At 41.0% G+C, this 17,704-nt stretch overlaps 1 protein-coding gene across 7 annotated transcripts; it reads left to right on the top strand.

The window, feature by feature from the left end:
* Positions 1-424: 424 nt before the first annotated feature.
* LOC120783981 (polycomb protein SCMH1) lies at positions 425-17,704 on the top strand. 7 transcript variants are annotated; one of them, XR_005706397.1, is made up of 17 exons: positions 425-567; positions 1,194-1,325; positions 3,148-3,219; positions 3,520-3,597; positions 3,886-3,956; positions 4,088-4,322; positions 5,073-5,161; positions 5,470-5,716; positions 10,324-10,568; positions 10,810-11,001; positions 11,850-11,976; positions 12,416-12,616; positions 13,027-13,197; positions 14,153-14,275; positions 15,316-15,447; positions 15,787-15,964; positions 16,630-16,741. XR_005706397.1 is itself a non-coding variant. In XM_040117390.1 (17 exons), the coding sequence occupies exons 3-17, from the start codon at positions 3,195-3,197 to the stop codon at positions 17,093-17,095; spliced, it is 2,208 nt and encodes a 735-aa protein (XP_039973324.1). In that variant the 5' UTR covers positions 425-567; positions 1,194-1,325; positions 3,148-3,194; the 3' UTR covers positions 17,096-17,704. The 7 variants fall into 7 exon arrangements, 6 of the variants coding, with proteins under 6 accessions (XP_039973324.1, XP_039973321.1, XP_039973323.1 ...); XM_040117390.1 differs by lacking the exon at positions 15,787-15,964 and adding an exon at positions 16,976-17,704 and having other exon boundaries at positions 5,473-5,716; positions 16,609-16,763; XM_040117387.1 differs by lacking the exon at positions 15,787-15,964 and adding an exon at positions 16,976-17,704 and having other exon boundaries at positions 16,609-16,763.

Genomic DNA, 17,704 nt, shown 5'->3' with positions numbered 1-17,704 from the left:
CCTCTCCCTAGATGGGCCTTTCAAATACAAAAAACTCAACAATACATTACATTTGCAACAGCGCGAAATTCAAAAACTCAACTAGAAAATATATACAAAACAGTACAAGACACAACCAATGCACAAAACACAAACAACTTACAAGCAATTATACAATATAAGCACCATAAAACGACAAGCAGATCATTCATGACAACATGAATGATCCCTCTTCAACAGCTTAGAAAATGATCCTAGATGTTCTGGTATAACAGTGTAAAAGTTAAAAGATAAAAGATTCCTGTGATATCAGATAGATTATTTTTTATTTACCCTAGGGTGTAACTGGAGTATGAATCTTGTTTTTACTTTTCACATTGTTTTTCCTCCCACGTTTGAAACACCGTGGTGTGGCCGCCAGGGGCCGTTGATTCCCCGCGTCTCCATCCTCCGGGCTCGCTCGCCTGCCTGACTGACTGCCCTACAAAAAAATGTTGGCAAAACACCCCCTCTTCATCGTGTAGAAAAAAAAATGGCGGACAAGCGCTAAATCCACATCAGAAACAAACACACACGTTACAAAGCAAGGTAAACATCCTCGGGTGCACCGAGCAACGCCTCCTTTTGGGGTCGGCTTCGGCGTTGGGTCCAGATTAGCACAGGCCAGCATCAGTGCGCTGGTACGCTCCCGTTTTGCTAACGCGAATATTTATAATCAGGTCAACGAGCTAGCGAGCCACCTAGCATGCTAAAGCTAGCATCCTGGGCAGTAGGCATGTCTCTGTGTAGCCGTGCGTAGCATAGCATGCTGGATGTGGGTTCTGCACGGCTGCGCTGGCTGCATGCACGTTTGACTTTCATTCTGCTGTAATCTTGTATGTCTTACACCCGTGGTGTTAGTGTTAATCTGGTCTTGCTGCTGTCACGTAAATGAGCATCTGGCGCTCATGCAAATGTAGTACAGGGGAGGGCGGGGGTGAGGTTGGGGGGGGGCGTCCCATGTGTTGGCTTTGTGTTTTGAATGGAGCTCAACAAATTCCGCCAATGCAAGACGCGAGTTTTTGGATGTAATTGGAAACAATAGCGTCTCACACAGATGTCGGACAAGTGGCACTCGCTGCAAGTTGAACATTTGAACATTCGTTGGGTTCGCGACAGGGAGGAGAGGGTACCTGCCGAGCCCTCCAATGCCTGTCCTCCTGTCACTTTTTCAGGCGGAGAAAACGGGGAGTGGGTCGCTTTAATTTGGACGCCATCCCCCTTGGCGGAGGAAAAAGGCGCACTTCTATTGAAAAGGAAATCATCCGGAGAGGAGAAACGCTGCTAAGCGGTTATGAAGTTTTAAGGTAGGCACGTTCGTTACATGCGGGGGCTCCTCTGTCATTGCTCGTGTTTTTTCGTTTGTAACAGCTCTCGGGGATGTTGTTTTTTTTTTTTTTTTCTCGGCACAGTCAGATATTTGGCAGATGGTTAACAAGTGTCGTTGTGTGCTGCGTGTCAGTACTAAGTCATGTAATTCCACATATGATAGCTAGTGTATTTTTAAAAACAAAACAAACAAACAAAAAAGCTTGTGTGTATTTTCTGCCAGTGCCTTGTATTACTGTGTCCCACACAGTATAAATTGCGGGGTTGTTTGGGCTCCACTGGACTGCGGCCACCGTGGGACTGGACAAATGCCCGCTGAAGCACTTGTTTATGTCACTCTGACCCGTTGACCTGTATGTTGTGTCTGGGTGGTAGTGCTGCTCAGCCCAGTGTCTGGGTTACACAGGGGTCACTGAGCCTCAAAACATGTTGCGTTTCCTCTAAACCCCCTTGTTCACTAATTGATGGTGAGACGTTTGTAAACATTCAGCACCAGTCATTTTTACATAATGGGCAATACTCAGTTTTCTTTAATCAAGAGGGGATAGGTTTAATTGCCCATGACATTATTGCATTGGAGTGTTTAATTAAAGATGTGTGGAATAACAATAATAGCAAGTTGAGCTGATTATCAAAATCGTTTTCAGAGAAGTGTTGATTCAATTTAATTTTGATTTTGGATGTTGTAGTTTGAGATGCAGTTGAATTTTATTACTTTATACTCAGAGGTGTTTTTAATAGTTTGTCCTCCTTGTTTGTATCAGTTACTCTATGCAAATACAGTCAGACCAGCAAGTGTTTTGATCTGAAAATGAATCTTTAAAGCGTGAAGAAGTAAATGAAATCCATATGTAGTGCATTTTTTGGCATGATCTTGGGCCTCTTTGTTGAATTTGCCCCGGTCTGCCTCCCATGACGACCCCCCGCCTGCCATGAGAGGAGAAATCCAGTGAGCTACAAAAGATAACAAGGGGAGTTCTCTGGTTTCCCTTAAAACACACATGTACAATTTACATATGGTAGCCTAAACATGGGCTCCGAATACTCCTGGGTTTTTATTGGTATGATCAGTTATTTGAGTTAATAAAAACTATTACGTTTGTGATTACCCTATTAACCCCTTGACATAAAGCTTTTCCCCTTTTGTCCCCTTAAATAGGTTTAAAGTAGGAGAAATCCACAATGTCTGACCTTATGATATATATCCTTAAGTAGTTTCCTCCAGCTCTTTATTTCACCTGTATGATGTTTATACTGACTGAAAACCCAAGAACGTGATTTATTATGGCTGCGCCATTCCATCACAACGAAGATATTCCCCATGTCTTTTGCATCATTTTAAAATCATTGCCCCAAAATTAAGCCTGATTATATTTGGTATCTTTTGGAAATAAATAAAGACAAGTTTGGCTGTACAGCATGAGCTTGCATTGACCAGCTTACCAGTGGGTCTGAGATTTAAGGGGGCATGGTCCTTTAAATGTACTAATCTAAGTTACATGACCCTGTTTTTTATGGCAGCACTATTGCATCAGATGCACATCATTTAGATGCTGCGAGTCATTCCTGCACATTTACAAACTTCAAGGGGACAAGCTGAATCTGATGTAGTAGAAATGTGTTGATCATGACTGAAATTTAGAATAAAGTGATAAAGGAGAGATAAGTATTTTCAATTCAGTTTTCACAGCAACCACAAACAAGAGTCACCAAGTTCCTCTGCCTTTTACACACACTAGTTTGTGGTTCATGCAGCTGTAAAATAGCTGCTTTTTTTTGTGCATGTTTCCTTGTCTTTAGACTGGAGGCCACTGTTGCATCGTGAGCTCGGTCAGTATTGTTGGAGCATGAGGAAACCCGTACCACAGAAAGGTAAGAATTTATTGTGCCACTCTCAGTATGATAACAGTATTTTCCCCCAAGTATTTGTAAGAAAAAGTATTCATAGAAGCTTGCAGGGAAAGATAGAAGTTTGACACATTTTAATTTGAATTCATTTCAATCAGTCCCAACCTTGTTTCTGTGTAGGCAGATTCGTTTATTAGCTTGTAATAGTCCTGTAATCCCCAACAATGGGTTACAGCAGAGATTGTGGCAGGTATTGCAAGGTATTGACTGATGAGAAAATCACCCATAGTTGAGAGCTGACTCTGTCTTTCTTGGCTCCTCCAGCTATAGAGTGGAAAGATGCCAGAAGGATCAAACATGCCCGGAGTGGACGGCCCTCCCGGGTGCCCTCACAGTACCAAGGTAAATAAGCCACAGCAGCCATTGATATATGAAGTAACTGTGGGCAATACCAACAGGAAACTCTGCCCAAGGATCTGTCTCAGTGATTTTTCATTAATCATCGAGACAAAGTTTGGTACAAATGATGATAATAGATTTTAAGCCCCATGTCTCTTTTTGTTGCCTTTCGTTTGGGCTCACAAAACCCTGCACTAAAGCTGATATGTATAATTCAACTGAATATTTATAGAAAACTATTAAGATATGATGTAATATGAATCTTTTATAACTATTCTGTTCCTTCTGCAGGGCACTTCAGTTGGGAGAAATACCTGAAAGAGACCGGTGCTATAGCTGCACCTTCTTCATGCTTCAGACAGGTGAGCAGATTGATGGGCCCTTGCAGAACGTCCACTCTTAACTGTTTAACCTATTTGTACAAATTTCTTCCCCCACCGCCGTTATTTTGCTGCCACTCCCTTAAGAACATTTATCCCTCATCACCATCTAGAGCCTCACGCCTCCAGTTAACGAGTTCAAGGCGGGGATGAAGCTGGAGGCCCAGGACCCACGAAACACTACGTCCACCTGCATCGCCACAGTGGTGGGCCTGACAGGCTCGCGACTGCGGCTGCGTTTGGATGGGTCTGACAACAAGAACGACTTCTGGCGCTTGGTGGACTCCTCAGAGATCCAGCCTATTGGAAACTGTGAGAAGAATGGAGGCATGCTGCAGCCACCACTTGGTAAGGACACACACACACACACACACACACACGCACACACAAGTACACTTTCACGATGCTGTTTCTCATACTATCAAGAAAAAACTGATTTCACAGTATCTTTTCCCCTTTTGAGTTTTTATGGTTTTGTTTTTTAATGTTGTCCACTAGATGTCAGTGACTGACAGCACAGATTGTCAGTGTGTCATGTTAATCCCAATAAATATCCTGACAGCTTTTTACGACAACTAGCCAGGACATTTCTGTATTTAATACCCAAGTTAAAAGACACAAGAGCACTCTGTAGTCTGCCTATTTAGACTGTATGTTGATCATTTTTAGGGCTGCAAACTAACCATTATTTTCATTATTTATTAATTTGCTAATTATCTTCTTGATTAAGTGTTTAGTCTATGAAATGTCAAAAAGTAGTAGAAAAAAATGCTCATCATAGTTTCTCAGAGCCAAGGTGCCGTCCTCAAATGTCCTGTTTTATCAGACCTTCAGTCCAAAACTCATAAGATATTCAATTTACAGTAATTAAAAAACACAGAAAAAAGCAACAAATGTTAAAAATGACTGAAAGGATTAATTAAACTATCTAAATATTTGCAGATTAATTTCCAGCCAATTGACTAATCGATTAATCATTTGCCATTTTAATAGTTTTTTTTTTTCCATGGTTTGTCTATATCAATATCAAAATGTTCATTATACAACCTTTGGATCTAAAGCTGGTTAACTTATAATAACAAGTGTTGTCTTCTGCAGGTTTCCGTCTCAATGCGTCTTCCTGGCCCATGTTCCTTCTTAAAACACTAAATGGAGCTGAGATGGCACCCTCTCGCATTTTTCACAAGGTACCTGTGCTCACGAATTCAACATACTCTAAAAAAATAGTTGCTGTCCTGTTTCATAAAGTAAACAAGCATGTTTACTTTGTAGTCCAAATTACTCATTTATGCGAGAGTTCACTAGGATCCTTTGGTCCACAAAAGATGGTTAACTCCCATAATGTCTTTGACATTCAGAAAATGTTTCACCCACATCAAAATTTCACCAGCATTTGCTTGATTTTACTGTACATCCCTGGTACAAATGAATGCACAGATATTCACACATGCCAACTTCCATACCTGGCGCCTTTCTTTCTCTCCATGTTCCCTAGCAGGAGCCTCCCGCCCCGGAGCAGAACTCCTTCCAGGTGGGCATGAAGCTGGAGGCAGTGGACCGGAAAAATCCGCACTTTATCTGTCCGGCTACAGTGGGTGCACTGCGTGGTGTCGAGGTGCTGGTCACCTTTGATGGCTGGCGGGGAGCCTTTGACTACTACTGCCGATATGACTCGCGAGACATCTTCCCTGTTGGCTGGTGTGCCCTCACTGGAGACAACCTTCAGCCGCCTGGCACCAAAGGTATGAACCGAAAGAGTGAGTGGGATGCTTATGAAAATGGGCATCATATATTTGTTTTTTGTTTTTTTTAATGTCTGTTGATCCAAATTACAAAAAAATATATAATTTCACGTACCTTTAAGCTGCCAGTATACTCCTTCAGAAGTGTTTGTTAGATGGACAGATAGCTTGAGAGACCCCTCCCCCCTCACATCAGAGTTGGGGGGCTGTGATTGACCATTTGTGAAACGTTCCAAAGCCAACAATCCGAAATTCACACCCATTTCACATAGTCAGCTGATAAAAGGTAAGAAAGGGCTCTAAGTTTATTCTCAGACTCTTTCTTTCTTGACACAATTACTTTTCACGTGAACAACCGAGTGCAACACCATCAGAAGAAACTGTAGGAAAATGTGTGCCGTTATTGACGTATTTAAACAGTATTTGCGTCTCTCCTTCTTTATAATGTCTGGCTTTTCACCCCGTCTTAGATTGTGGCCGTTCGGAACAGCTATAAACGCTCTCGTTTCCCAAATTGGTCGCACAACACATCAAATGACTTTGTTGTGTTTGAGTATAACCTAACCCTTACAGGCATCTAGCAATGCAGATAATCTTAGTTGTATTTGCCCAAATTTTGTGTTATGGGTATCTGGGTTTTCTGCCCTCGCTGCTGTACAATGGAGATGGTTTTCTTCTTGCGGTCAGGACCTTGAAAAATGGCATTTCAAAGAACAAACAGCTACATCTCTATGCAGAAAAAATGTCTCTGTTACTTTGGATAATCTACAGAACACACTGTCATCACAACAGTTTTCTTTGGGACTATTTCTTTAGTAGGAAGTGGTTCCAATGTACACTGTTCACAAGGTTTCCATTCGTGGATTGTCCAGAGTACATTGTTTCTGGAACAACACCTTTAATGTTGAATTTTTTTCTTTTAAAAAAATTTCAACACCATGAGCACCACAAACATGGATATTTCAAAACTTCAACTTGCAAAACAGAATCTGTCTGCATAGCTGGATACCACTAGAGTAGATGAGAGAATTTTTTTTCTTTCTTTTCAGTGTTAATTAACTGACCCTTTACACACTCAAGGCCCACCCACAAGGTGATTTCGCTTATTCCCCCGTTTGGATGTCTTTTCAGGACAGTGGAAGTATGTACAAAATATGCTTGATTGACATGTCTCTCTCTCCAGTTGCATATATTAAGGTGCAGCAATTAACAGTTTTATCATTCTGGTCTATATGTTGAGATCAGTGACCTCGCAGAATTCCCACCAAAGCTCCAGCCAACTTTAACCTCAGCAGAGGTCCAGTCAGTGAGGTTAACTGCGAGCACCTGTGTGGGTGTGCAGGGCCTCTAAAGTGACGTTTATTACTAAACGGGTGGACACACTATTATCACATTATATTACTTTGTAAGACATATTTGTATTTAGTATATTATACTCACTGTTATACACTTACAGGTGAATTAACGCATGCATGACAAAGTCTCAGCAAAAATTTAACGATAAATGTCCTATTTCTCAGCCTGTGTATTGTATTACATTACACTATAAAGAAGATACTTTTAATTTGTCCACCCACTGTATTTTCACATTCATAATGATAGAATCTGAGACCCATTTGTACAGAAAAGTGCACTACAAGTTGGTCCATATTTTCTGCTTGTACACCCAGCACATTTGTGGTAAAAGAGAGCTCATTTTAAAACAACATTGAGTTGTAGATTTCTTTTTTTTTCTTCTTTTTTTTTTAATTTTAAATTCGAGACTTGTTGCAGAAAAGCAGCTGCTTCACCACAATAATGAGCAGATTTTATCAACATACTCTACTGGAATTTTACTATATTTATTCACGGTATTTGTGGGATTGGTTGGTGAGCCGTGGTTGGCAGTGTGATATGAATACATCATCTGCCTGAGGGCATCATGTGGAACAGTACATCAGGTCATCAGCGTGAGTTTGCTATTTTTATTTCCTGATAGTGTTGAATCTCTCTTCAGAGATCATGTGTCCTTTAACTGTGTTTGCAAAATTGACGTTAAGTATCAAGTAACATCTGATCTACTTTGTAAAATGTTACTGTCAGCGTGCCTGCGGTTATTAGTCAATCAAACAGTGAACAGTAGTACATGATACATTGTTTAAGTGTTTTTCCATTTAGCAAATAAAGAGGTTTTCTTGTCACCAGTCAATTGTCTCTTAAAGCTGGAGCATTCCAGAAGTTGTTGCCATGTGAACTTTTTCAACATGAGGACCAAGAGCCAGAACCAGAACTGGGAACTAGAGTAAGTACTTTGTTATACACGAAACATAAAAGGAAGAAGTGGATACGAGGGTTATCAGCGTCAAGGTCAACTGTACTCATCTTTTAGAATCCACAGTATGTGAAGGAGTGGAAAAGGAAGGAGGGGAATGGGGAGGCAGGACATGTCTTTGTAGCCTGCTAGTGTTTTATGAAGGCCTGGCACTCACCCAGCTGGCAGAGCTGGGGCATGACGTGGTTCAAACGAGCCTTGGTGCCCCCTCCACAGGCCTCTCGCTGGCACCCTGGCTAACAGGGTCTGATTAGACACCTAAGAAAGAATTGAATGCAGAGAGAGGATAGAAACGAAGAGAAAAGACAGACATTGGCTGTGAAAGGTGGAGTGTTTACATTGTCAACAGATGGTGGGAGGAGAGAAGAAGAGAAGGGAGGAAAAAGACAGAAAAGGAGGAGCAACGCAGAGGAAGAGTGGGAGAGGAGGACAGGGCAGGAGGAGAGGGTTAATCTGAGGACAGCTGCTCGGACAACCAAACACTTTTGACTTTTCTTTGAGCCAGAGAGGTGAGTAAAGATGAATGAAATTGCAGAAATGCAGTCAGAGTGACATATTAAAAACTCTTGAGAAGATATCTTGCTGTAATATGAGGCTGGCAGTGGTGGCTTTGTGAACTCAATGAACTCAGTGCACTCAGTGGAGAGGGAAAAAACAGGGGTTGGCTTGTTACGCCTTTGTTTGCTTGTATTTACAAGCACTGCCATTAATCAATGAACATGTAACCTCAAGCTCTGTAAACCTTTTAAACATATTATCTAGGATTCATTCAATCTTTGGAGGATCAATCAGATGTCTTGTTTTTTCTTAGCTGCACAGTGGCTCCCCTATGAAAAGTAGCAGTTGCCGGCAGACTGAGCTTTGCATTGATTGGTGTGACTGTGTAGAAGTGTGTTTAATAAATACAACCCCACGGGCCAAGACCTGTGTTAATAAATGTAGCTGCCCCTCTCGTAAATCTGTCGTGTGTTGATCCAGGATGAATACCAGTACGTTGTGTGTGTGTGTGTGTGTGTGTGTGTGTGTGTGTGTGTGTGTGTGTGTGTGTGTGTGTGTGTGTGTGTGTGTGTGTGTGTGTGTGTGTGTGTGTGTGTGTTTGCAGGTGCATGTGAAGCCAGCTATCCTGGCTATACTGTGGTTCTTTTTCGTGTGCGGTTGGTTTTGCATGAACACATTCTTGAAGTTTTTCGAGCTGCGATGGCTTATGTAAAGTACACAGCTTATTTAGTTGCTTTTTTTTTTTTTTTTTTTTGTATTTAATGTAGGCCCTGGCTTAATGTTGAATGTAATGTAGGCAGACCTTAACTTTTTTAGAGTGTGCTTTTTGGCTAATGTGATTTCTGAAATGCTTCCCATCAAAAAAGGAACGGTTTATGTTCATTGCCGGGAGTTTGAAAGAGTATTTTACAGCTGTCTGCAGCTTGCTTCTTTATTAGGGTTTATTCATCACGCTTTCAAGGTGTTGACACGTTTCTCCTTTTTATTCTGGCCATAAGGGACTTGAAGGTAGGCCAAAAGAAAATCATCTTTGATCACTTTCTGTGATATATTTCTGTCCTTGTTTTTCCTCTGCTTCATCTTCATCCTTTGTTGGTTGTTATGGATTACAGTTAATTCATTTAATGCCTGTTTGTCAGATTTCCCCATACATTGCTACAGTGATTAAATTTTATCCACCATAATGATATATATTTTCCCACCTACTTATAGTGTTCTCTGGCAATGCAGATGATTTGGGTTTATTTTACCTCTGAGATTAACCCCGCCACCCCAATAAATTGGACGTGAATGGAATTTTGTCTGTGGTGCTTACAAAGAGAAAGTATTGTGCTTACTACGAGCAGTTTATTGATATTGTTCTGCGACACAGTGTATCATGATTAATTGCTGGATGTATTTTTTATCCCTCCCTTAATCCATGTAGAAAAATCTTATTAGAGTGAAATTTTTCATTCGTATGAGTTCTGTGACCTTATTTATATGCAGAAAAAGGCCAACTATACCTTTTGAGTTCAGTGAAAGGTTCAAATTAACAGAATGAGCAGTTTTATGAAGCGAGTCGGGGCTTGGACTTCTTGATGTAACCGCTCTCCCTCTTTCCTTCTCTCTAGGGTAATTAATGGAAAAATATCTACTCTTACTCTGCAAAAATGATGACATTTCGTTTCACCTCCTGTGACTAAATGGGAAACCTGGAGATGTAATTCCTAATTTGTTCTTTTTTTTTTTCTGTTAGGCCACAAGTTTTTACTCAGCTCCCTTTCTCTTGCGTATCTTTCCATCTTTGTCCATGCAGTAGTGTTGCCTAAGAGCCTTGGTGCTTTGACAGACGGGAGTGTGGAGAGCTCAGGCATGCACCCCACACCAACGGTGGGCAGACCTCCAGGTCAGAGAGGACGTAAGCCAGGCCGCAGGAAAACCAAGGTCACAGGGCCCTGGGGTCAGAAGGCCTCAGCGTTAGGACCACAGAGCATTCAGCCAGGCAAAGATCTGGGGCCCATCAAGATCCCCAAAAAACGAGGGCCCAAGCCTGGCAGTAAGGTAGGCATGACTGGGTTTAAAGGTACCATCAGGGGCAGACAGTTACCTTTAATTGCATGGTCTGTTCACCCAAATTACAAAAAAACATATTTTCTCATTTCCATCTGACATCTCGACAAAATACCATTTGCCTCCATTGCATTGGGATGGCAGAAATCTCAGAGGCAAATATCTCAAAAGTATCAACGCATGAAGAGTTTGCCCTTTTTGACTCTCTTTCTCCTTTGTTTTTTGTTTGCAGTTGGGCTGGGCAAAGAGAGCTGGCTGGCTGGAAGATGCCATGGCTGGCCCAGGAAGGCCAGTGACAGGCCCAGGGCGAACCAGGGGCAGACTGCCTGCCAACTGGGCACAGAGGATAGCTCTGCAGCAGGCCCAGACTCAGTCAGAACCTATCAAGATCCCAAAGAAAAGAGGGCCCAAGCCTGGCAGCAAGGTAGCTGGCCAGTACATAGACAGAAACACAGGCATCACTGGACCATTGAATATAACATTATAGCATTTGGCTGCATGAGGGGGTAACCTACCGGGTGTACTTTCTAGAAACCATAGTACATCACCTATTAGTATTTCAGGAGTCAGCAGCATGTGTTGTCCAGTGCTCACCTTCTAACCCACTAAAAATGAAAAAAAAATCCAAACTATTATATTTATGTTACATCTGTTGATAAGCTTGTTATATAAATATATCTACTCTGCAACATCCTGCTCTTGTCTTTGTTGTTACTAGCTTTCTGACCAGTTAATCGGGACAACACCTCAAGAGAACATGTTACAAATTCCAAGCTGATTGAAAAAGGGTCCATCTTTCAACATGCTGATTGTATCTTGAGTGAAAATGTATACATGAATAACATCCTGTTTGTTGGTGTTTTCCAAATAAGGCAGATTGAGCCGGTTTCCATTTCAAATGAACTGGGCAAAAGTGGCACAGTGGTTGTACACAACAAATATTGGCAGCATCTAGTTTGTGTGCTGGCAAAGCAGGTAGCTGCACTCATAAGGTTCCAATAATGTACTGAAGATGGATTAATCGAAATACTTGGCAGAGTTACGAATTTTCCTTTTGATCATTGTTTTGTTTTCAGATGTTACAACTTGGTACATTTACAGGAGGGTAGCTTTGTTTTATGAGTTTGAAAAAGAACATAACAATTAAGTGCAATATAAAGAGTCACATTTGATGCTGTATTATGAATTTTTCTCATTTCTCAAGTATGCTGATGGTAATGAACCAGTAGAAACACAACATTTTGTAAAATTTCCGAATGTGTTTGTGTCCAGAGAAAACCACGCGTGGTACCTCATCCAGTCCCCACGTCTCCCACCAGCAGTACCCCAGAGCCTGACACCAGCACTGTGCCTCTGGACAATGCCACCATCCCCAACTCTGCACTACAGGCTCCTACAGGTATATCACATCCACAAACCTGGACATGCCGCACATTATTATTGATGAGTTCTCCTGTCTGGGATGTTCAACCCATGTTGATGACTCACGCTGTCTCTCACACACACAAACACACAAACACACACACACACACACACACACACACACCGTCACTGGCTTTGTGCTGTTTTGGCAACGGAAAATGTTGCCAAACAGAAATGTACAGTAGCTTGGTTTCACTTGACACTGTTGGGGAAGTAAAGCAAAAATACAATACCTGTCTGTTGCACCTACCAGGGTCTCTGTGATGCGGAGAAACTTGGCAAGTAATATGATGTGATAGAGAGTTTCTGCTCCTGGGATTAATACTTGAAAACAACATTTAATTTCAGCAGAGTGCTGATTTAATGGATTAAATACATTTCATACAGCTTCCTCAGCTTGTTGCTCTGTCCCGTAGTTTGTGTGTACTTAAACAAGTATGGCAAGGTGGGACCCCACTTGGACCAACGGCGTATCCAGCAGCTCCCAGACCACTTTGGGCCAGGCCGGGCCTCTTCTGTGCTTCAGCAGTGTGTCCAGGCTTGTGTGGACTCTGCCCACAACCAGGGCACTGTCTTCTCTTGCCTCAAATCTGGCCAGGGTGGCGAAGTCATTTCAGGTAGGGATTACACACAAATTTTAAAAAGGAATACATTTTCACTCTCTATCCCTCTCCCTCTGCGGAAGGCCCTCAAGAAACAGCATTTTAGGAGGAGTTTACTGAAATGTTTACTTTTTTGTTGTGGTGACATCACATCTTTGTTCAATTATCTTCTGTAAGAGCAGAATGTTGTATTGTTGTCAAGGAACCAACAAAATACCAGCTTTTATTTCTGCTTTAAAAAAAAAAAAAACTTTCCCTGTTAAGTGTAAATTCAGTTTTAATTGTTATATAAAATGTGAGAGCCATAAAGCTTTTGAATAAAACCCATTCTCACATCGGTAAACGTGCTTTTATTTATTTTTGACTATACATGTCATTGAACAGCAACTGACTTTCTGTCATTTGCCCACGTTATTCCTCTACAGCCTACTTTGACCAGCAACAGCACACCCTGACCCTGCCTACGGTCAGCAGTGTCACCTATGTTCTCCGCTTCCTGGAAAAACTTTGCCACAACCTTCATTGCGATCCTCTGTTTGGCAGCCAGCCTGTAGCCAGAGGAGGCCTGCACTACAACAGTCACACATACACTACAGGTCAGTGCTTTACACTTTTCTGTGTGTTCACATCTACATTTTGATAATATTCAGGAGGCTATAATACCATGTTTAATGAATGCAAATGCCAAATATCATTTACAACAACTATGCTGGACTTGTCCTCATTATTAGAATCAAATATAATAGCTTGGAAGACTAACAGGAGATTGTACAGTATACATTTTCCAATGTGCATGTGCACATTGTGTTGAATTTGAAAATGATGTATCAATAAAACAGACTTACATTACAATTTTATTAGATATTCTACTCTTAATGTCATAATGAACCAGCCTTTATGGCAATGCTATTATTGGTGCTTTGATTGTGTGTTAATTTTTGTATGTAGTGAATTTCAGGAGATTAAAAAAAACTCCCTACAGAAGAAGCAAATCTGTCTGCCTTACTCATGTGGAGATGCTGGCAGTAGGCCTCTAAGAAACAAATCCTGCAGTAGCTCAAGGGAGGCTCCCCATGTCCCTCCCCTGAGTATCAGTAGAGTATGTTTTGCACTGCTGCAAAAAAGGCAAATAATTTGTTTTAATGTGAGGAACTTCAAATTTCATGGCTAGAGTTTAGATTTATTGGGCAAAAAAATAAATCAGACATTGAAGACTTTTTGAAGTGGAGTCAAAAAAAGTTGAATGAAATATGCGATTCATTGCCAAGCTGATTGTTTGTTTTGAATGCTGTAGATTGGATGCTGAGACACAAATCTGACACAAACCAAATTCATTGCTTAAAAATTTACATATTTTACAGGTTCTGTATTTCCAATACTCAAAATACACAAATGTCTGTATTTCCCTTGTTGAGATTTACATGCCCAACTGCATCAGCAGAGTTCTAGATAACTTTAACCAAATAATTTGGTCTGGTTCACTTATCTGTACCTGTACTGCCTCTAGTTGTGTCAACTTTTGTTCCTTTTCTTCATATGTGCTGGTTTTAGAGAGGAGAAGTTTTGGTGACAGCCTGACGACGGGCCCCGGCCGAGGCACCAAGAGGTTCCTCCAGAACTACAACAGTCCCCTACCACAGAAACTGGCCAAGATCCCCCGGCACTCCACTGATGGTATTTTACTTTTTAATTTTAGTAAATTTTTTTTTTTAAATCTACCATGGGCCTCTTGCTCTATGGACATTGGTATTATTGGCAGTCAAATGACAGCCAAGCCAGGACAAAGAACAATGTCAGTAACACATTAGGATTTTCTAGCTGGTTTGCTCAACCCTAATAAGGCACCATATTATCTTTAATTGGTTGGCTTTTATTCCACTATTAGAACAGTAATAATTTATTTTTCCTGTATACTGGAGGATAATACGTCAGCTGCTGTACAGTCCCACATTTATGCTGAGAAATGGCTCAAATTTTGCCATAGCCACTTTGTGTATTGCTGGATCATTGTATATGGGAAGTATTCTGCTCCTGGCTAGTAAATTTCTAATTTGTAAAATGCCTTTGGATAGTTTTTTTTTTTTCTTTATTTGTGACTAAATTATGGATTAGAAATACACTAAACAAGCCTTCCACTCGTGTGTATATCATTTATTCATATAGTCAGTGGCTCTCAACTCTAATGCTGCACCACATTTTATAGAAGACATTTTATTCTAATTATCAACTGCTTCGAGTTGTCCAGTAAAGTCTTGTATAATCATATAAAAGGTGCTAGTGAAAAAGAAGAATCTCTTGGCTCAGGAGCAAGTGGTATTAAGTTCTGGGGCAGGAGGTTAATCATTTAATCGTCTTTCAATTTCCTTAGATCTTAATTAAGTTAATGGAATATTTGAAGAGGTTTATTTTAAAGGGTAATATCCCCATTTAAAGGCCCTTCCACTTTTACAGAAGGCCAGACCACACTCAAACCACTGTAGTTCAATGTAAAATCACTGTAGTTTCTCTGAGTGTTATAGGCATATCGCTATGAAACATATCTTGAGAAAAAGTGCATTTCTTTTGTAATACATTTTTACAATCACTATTTTAATCGTTCTGTATTCATTATGTTGAATTTCTTGGCTGGGGGTCTCTTGTTATTTGGGATTGTTTAAGTATCGGTGTGTTGATTTTTATCTCACTGGCGAGGTCTCTGTCTGCATTGTTCCCAGGTGAGTCCTTCTTGGAGAACAGCGTTGCCACGTCAGAGCACTTAAAGAAGAGCCCTCTCTCTCCAAACTCTACGGGACTGACACCCGGACTGAGGTCTCCCTCCAAGCTGCTGCATCACAACAGCTTTACAGGTAGGAAGAGACACTGATCCAGGAAATGTCACTGTCTGCATTCGTACAACATTTCAGTACTTCAGTGTAGCAATTGTAATGCTCCTAATGGGGGGGCGATCTGGCCGAAACCGCCTTACATTTAAACAAATGAAAAGGGGGTGCAGGCACGTTGCTTTCGATAACACTGCACATTGGTTTATAATCCTCTAACACAGGATTTTAGCTCTCTGGTAAGTCATCATGGTGGCTATCATTTTATCTTCACTTCTAAAGATCGCGAGCTAAACAGCAGATATCAACGTTACAAAGTAATCTACCAGGAATGTGCACTTACACATGTTTGATTGGCCAACGTAGCACTTTACCGGATGACGTCTTTGCATCTGTTTTGCTGGAGCCCTCTGCATGGACAGCTGTGCTGTGACGCCAGAAGGTCCCGTTGAATAAGGGAGCTGCATTTTATTTCATGCAATGCTGCTGTCTGTGTGAATGCGGCCTAACACCTTAGAATCAGAAGAATCACACCGAATGAACTGTAAGTAGGCTTTAACCAACACAGTTTTTAAGACTGATAGTGATACATTTGAACAGCTGTGTCACAAACTATGAAGAAATCCTAATTGCTGCAAACGTTATATCTTTGCGAGATGAATGATGTTTACAGATTTAAAGCTCCCAGATGATTGTTGGACCATCAACAGTTGATGGTTCTGTTTTACTACATTCGGTGTCCGCACGCACTGATGTGTTCACGTGTTTGTCTGCATGGTACGGTCCTTGCAGTTATAAAATTAGCTCTCCACCCAGGCCCGCAGACGTGGGCAGATAAGGAAATTTATATCACACTCACCCTCACAGTCGTGCTAATGTAGAAAAGTATAATTTGAGTTTTAGTTGTTTTGTCAAAAAGTATGAAGCAGGTTTTACAACTACATTATATCATCATAGGACACATTAACTGGAAGATGTCTGATTGTATTGACAGGCCGTAGATTAGCCCATGCGCTTGAACAACTCCAACCACTGTTACTTGATCAATATGTAGTGTTTTTCTGAGTGATATTTGGTATTGCAAGCTGAAGTGCTTGGTTAGTTAGTGGACCTTTTGTTAAAAATTGAATGAACATAACAGTTAAGCAGATGAGATACCCAATGAATGGCTGTCTTTATGAATCTCAGTCTGTGCTTGTGCTTCCTCAGGATCAGGCAGTTTCCGGGAAAGCCCGAGGCCAAGTGGTCAGGACCCCAACCTGTGGACAGTGGAGGATGTCATGCATTATATCAGAGATATCGATCCAGTGCTGGCTCCACATGCTGACCTTTTCAGAAAGCATGTGTGTAATCACTCATAATGGTGGAGATGCTTAAAATAACTGTATTCTGCATTAGAACATATAAACCTCAACATTTTTTCTCTGAGACTTCAAATAGACCTTTTAGCTTACACTAGACATAGGTTTTTGTGTAGTACTTTTGCACAATTTAACTTGGTGGACGGTGCTTAATAACAAAACATTTCTCTCACTACTCCCTCCCTTTGCCACAGGAGATTGACGGCAAAGCGCTCCTGTTGCTGCGTAGCGACATGATGATGAAATATATGGGCTTGAAGCTCGGTCCCGCCCTCAAACTCACTTTCCACATCGACAAGCTCAAACGGCCTTGAGGTTAGCCAACCAGCAGCAGCCTTCCAAAGGACTAAACTCCAACCCAACGTCCCCCTTCTAGGATCAGTAAATCATGCACTGCATATTGGACATATACTGACCATTTACATGTAGCAGCTTCCATCAGACCACCCTATCTGGTATTACATACCCCTGTCCTGACCTCATGCAATGAGGAATGTTTATTTTGTGTAGCACAATCCAGCCCTAAGGCAGCATGGGATACGTAGGATCACCCACTTGTCCGTCATCCGTTTTGCATTTCAGTATAACTTGAAGAGTCATATGTGGCCATTTTAACTGTAAAAGGCTTTTTTGGCCTGCTTTTATTATGTTGCATTTATTCTGTACATACTTCATATTTTGTATTTCATGAATATATGGACTTGTATTTTTGCCTTTTTCAACAGTTTGTGTTGGATATGCTAAAAGAAAGAAAACCTTAAAAGAAGAAAATAAATCACTACATTCATCCCAATAGTTGGGAATGCTTCTGAATAACGTCTCTGTTTGAGGCACAATTTTGCAACTACAACAATATTAATTATGGGGAGAAAAAACATGTTTTATGAAAGCAAAAAAAAAAAAACTTTATTCTGAAAATACTG

The sequence above is a fragment of the Xiphias gladius genome, chromosome 22, assembly GCF_016859285.1.
Source record: "Xiphias gladius isolate SHS-SW01 ecotype Sanya breed wild chromosome 22, ASM1685928v1, whole genome shotgun sequence".
Lineage (NCBI taxonomy): Eukaryota > Metazoa > Chordata > Actinopteri > Istiophoriformes > Xiphiidae > Xiphias > Xiphias gladius.
The sequence above is the reverse complement of the archived record's forward strand: the minus strand, read 5'-3'. Positions and strand labels throughout refer to the sequence as shown.

Excerpts from the sequence above, each read along its gene's own strand:
- LOC120783981 (XM_040117389.1), top strand. The coding sequence starts at position 3,195 with ATGAGGAAACCCGTACCACAGAAAG. Across the intron at positions 4,323-5,072 it reads CATGCTGCAGCCACCACTTG|GTTTCCGTCTCAATGCGTCT; the intron begins GTAAGGACACAC and ends TGTCTTCTGCAG. Across the intron at positions 15,448-16,608 it reads GCATCACAACAGCTTTACAG|TCTGTGCTTGTGCTTCCTCA; the intron begins GTAGGAAGAGAC and ends TATGAATCTCAG.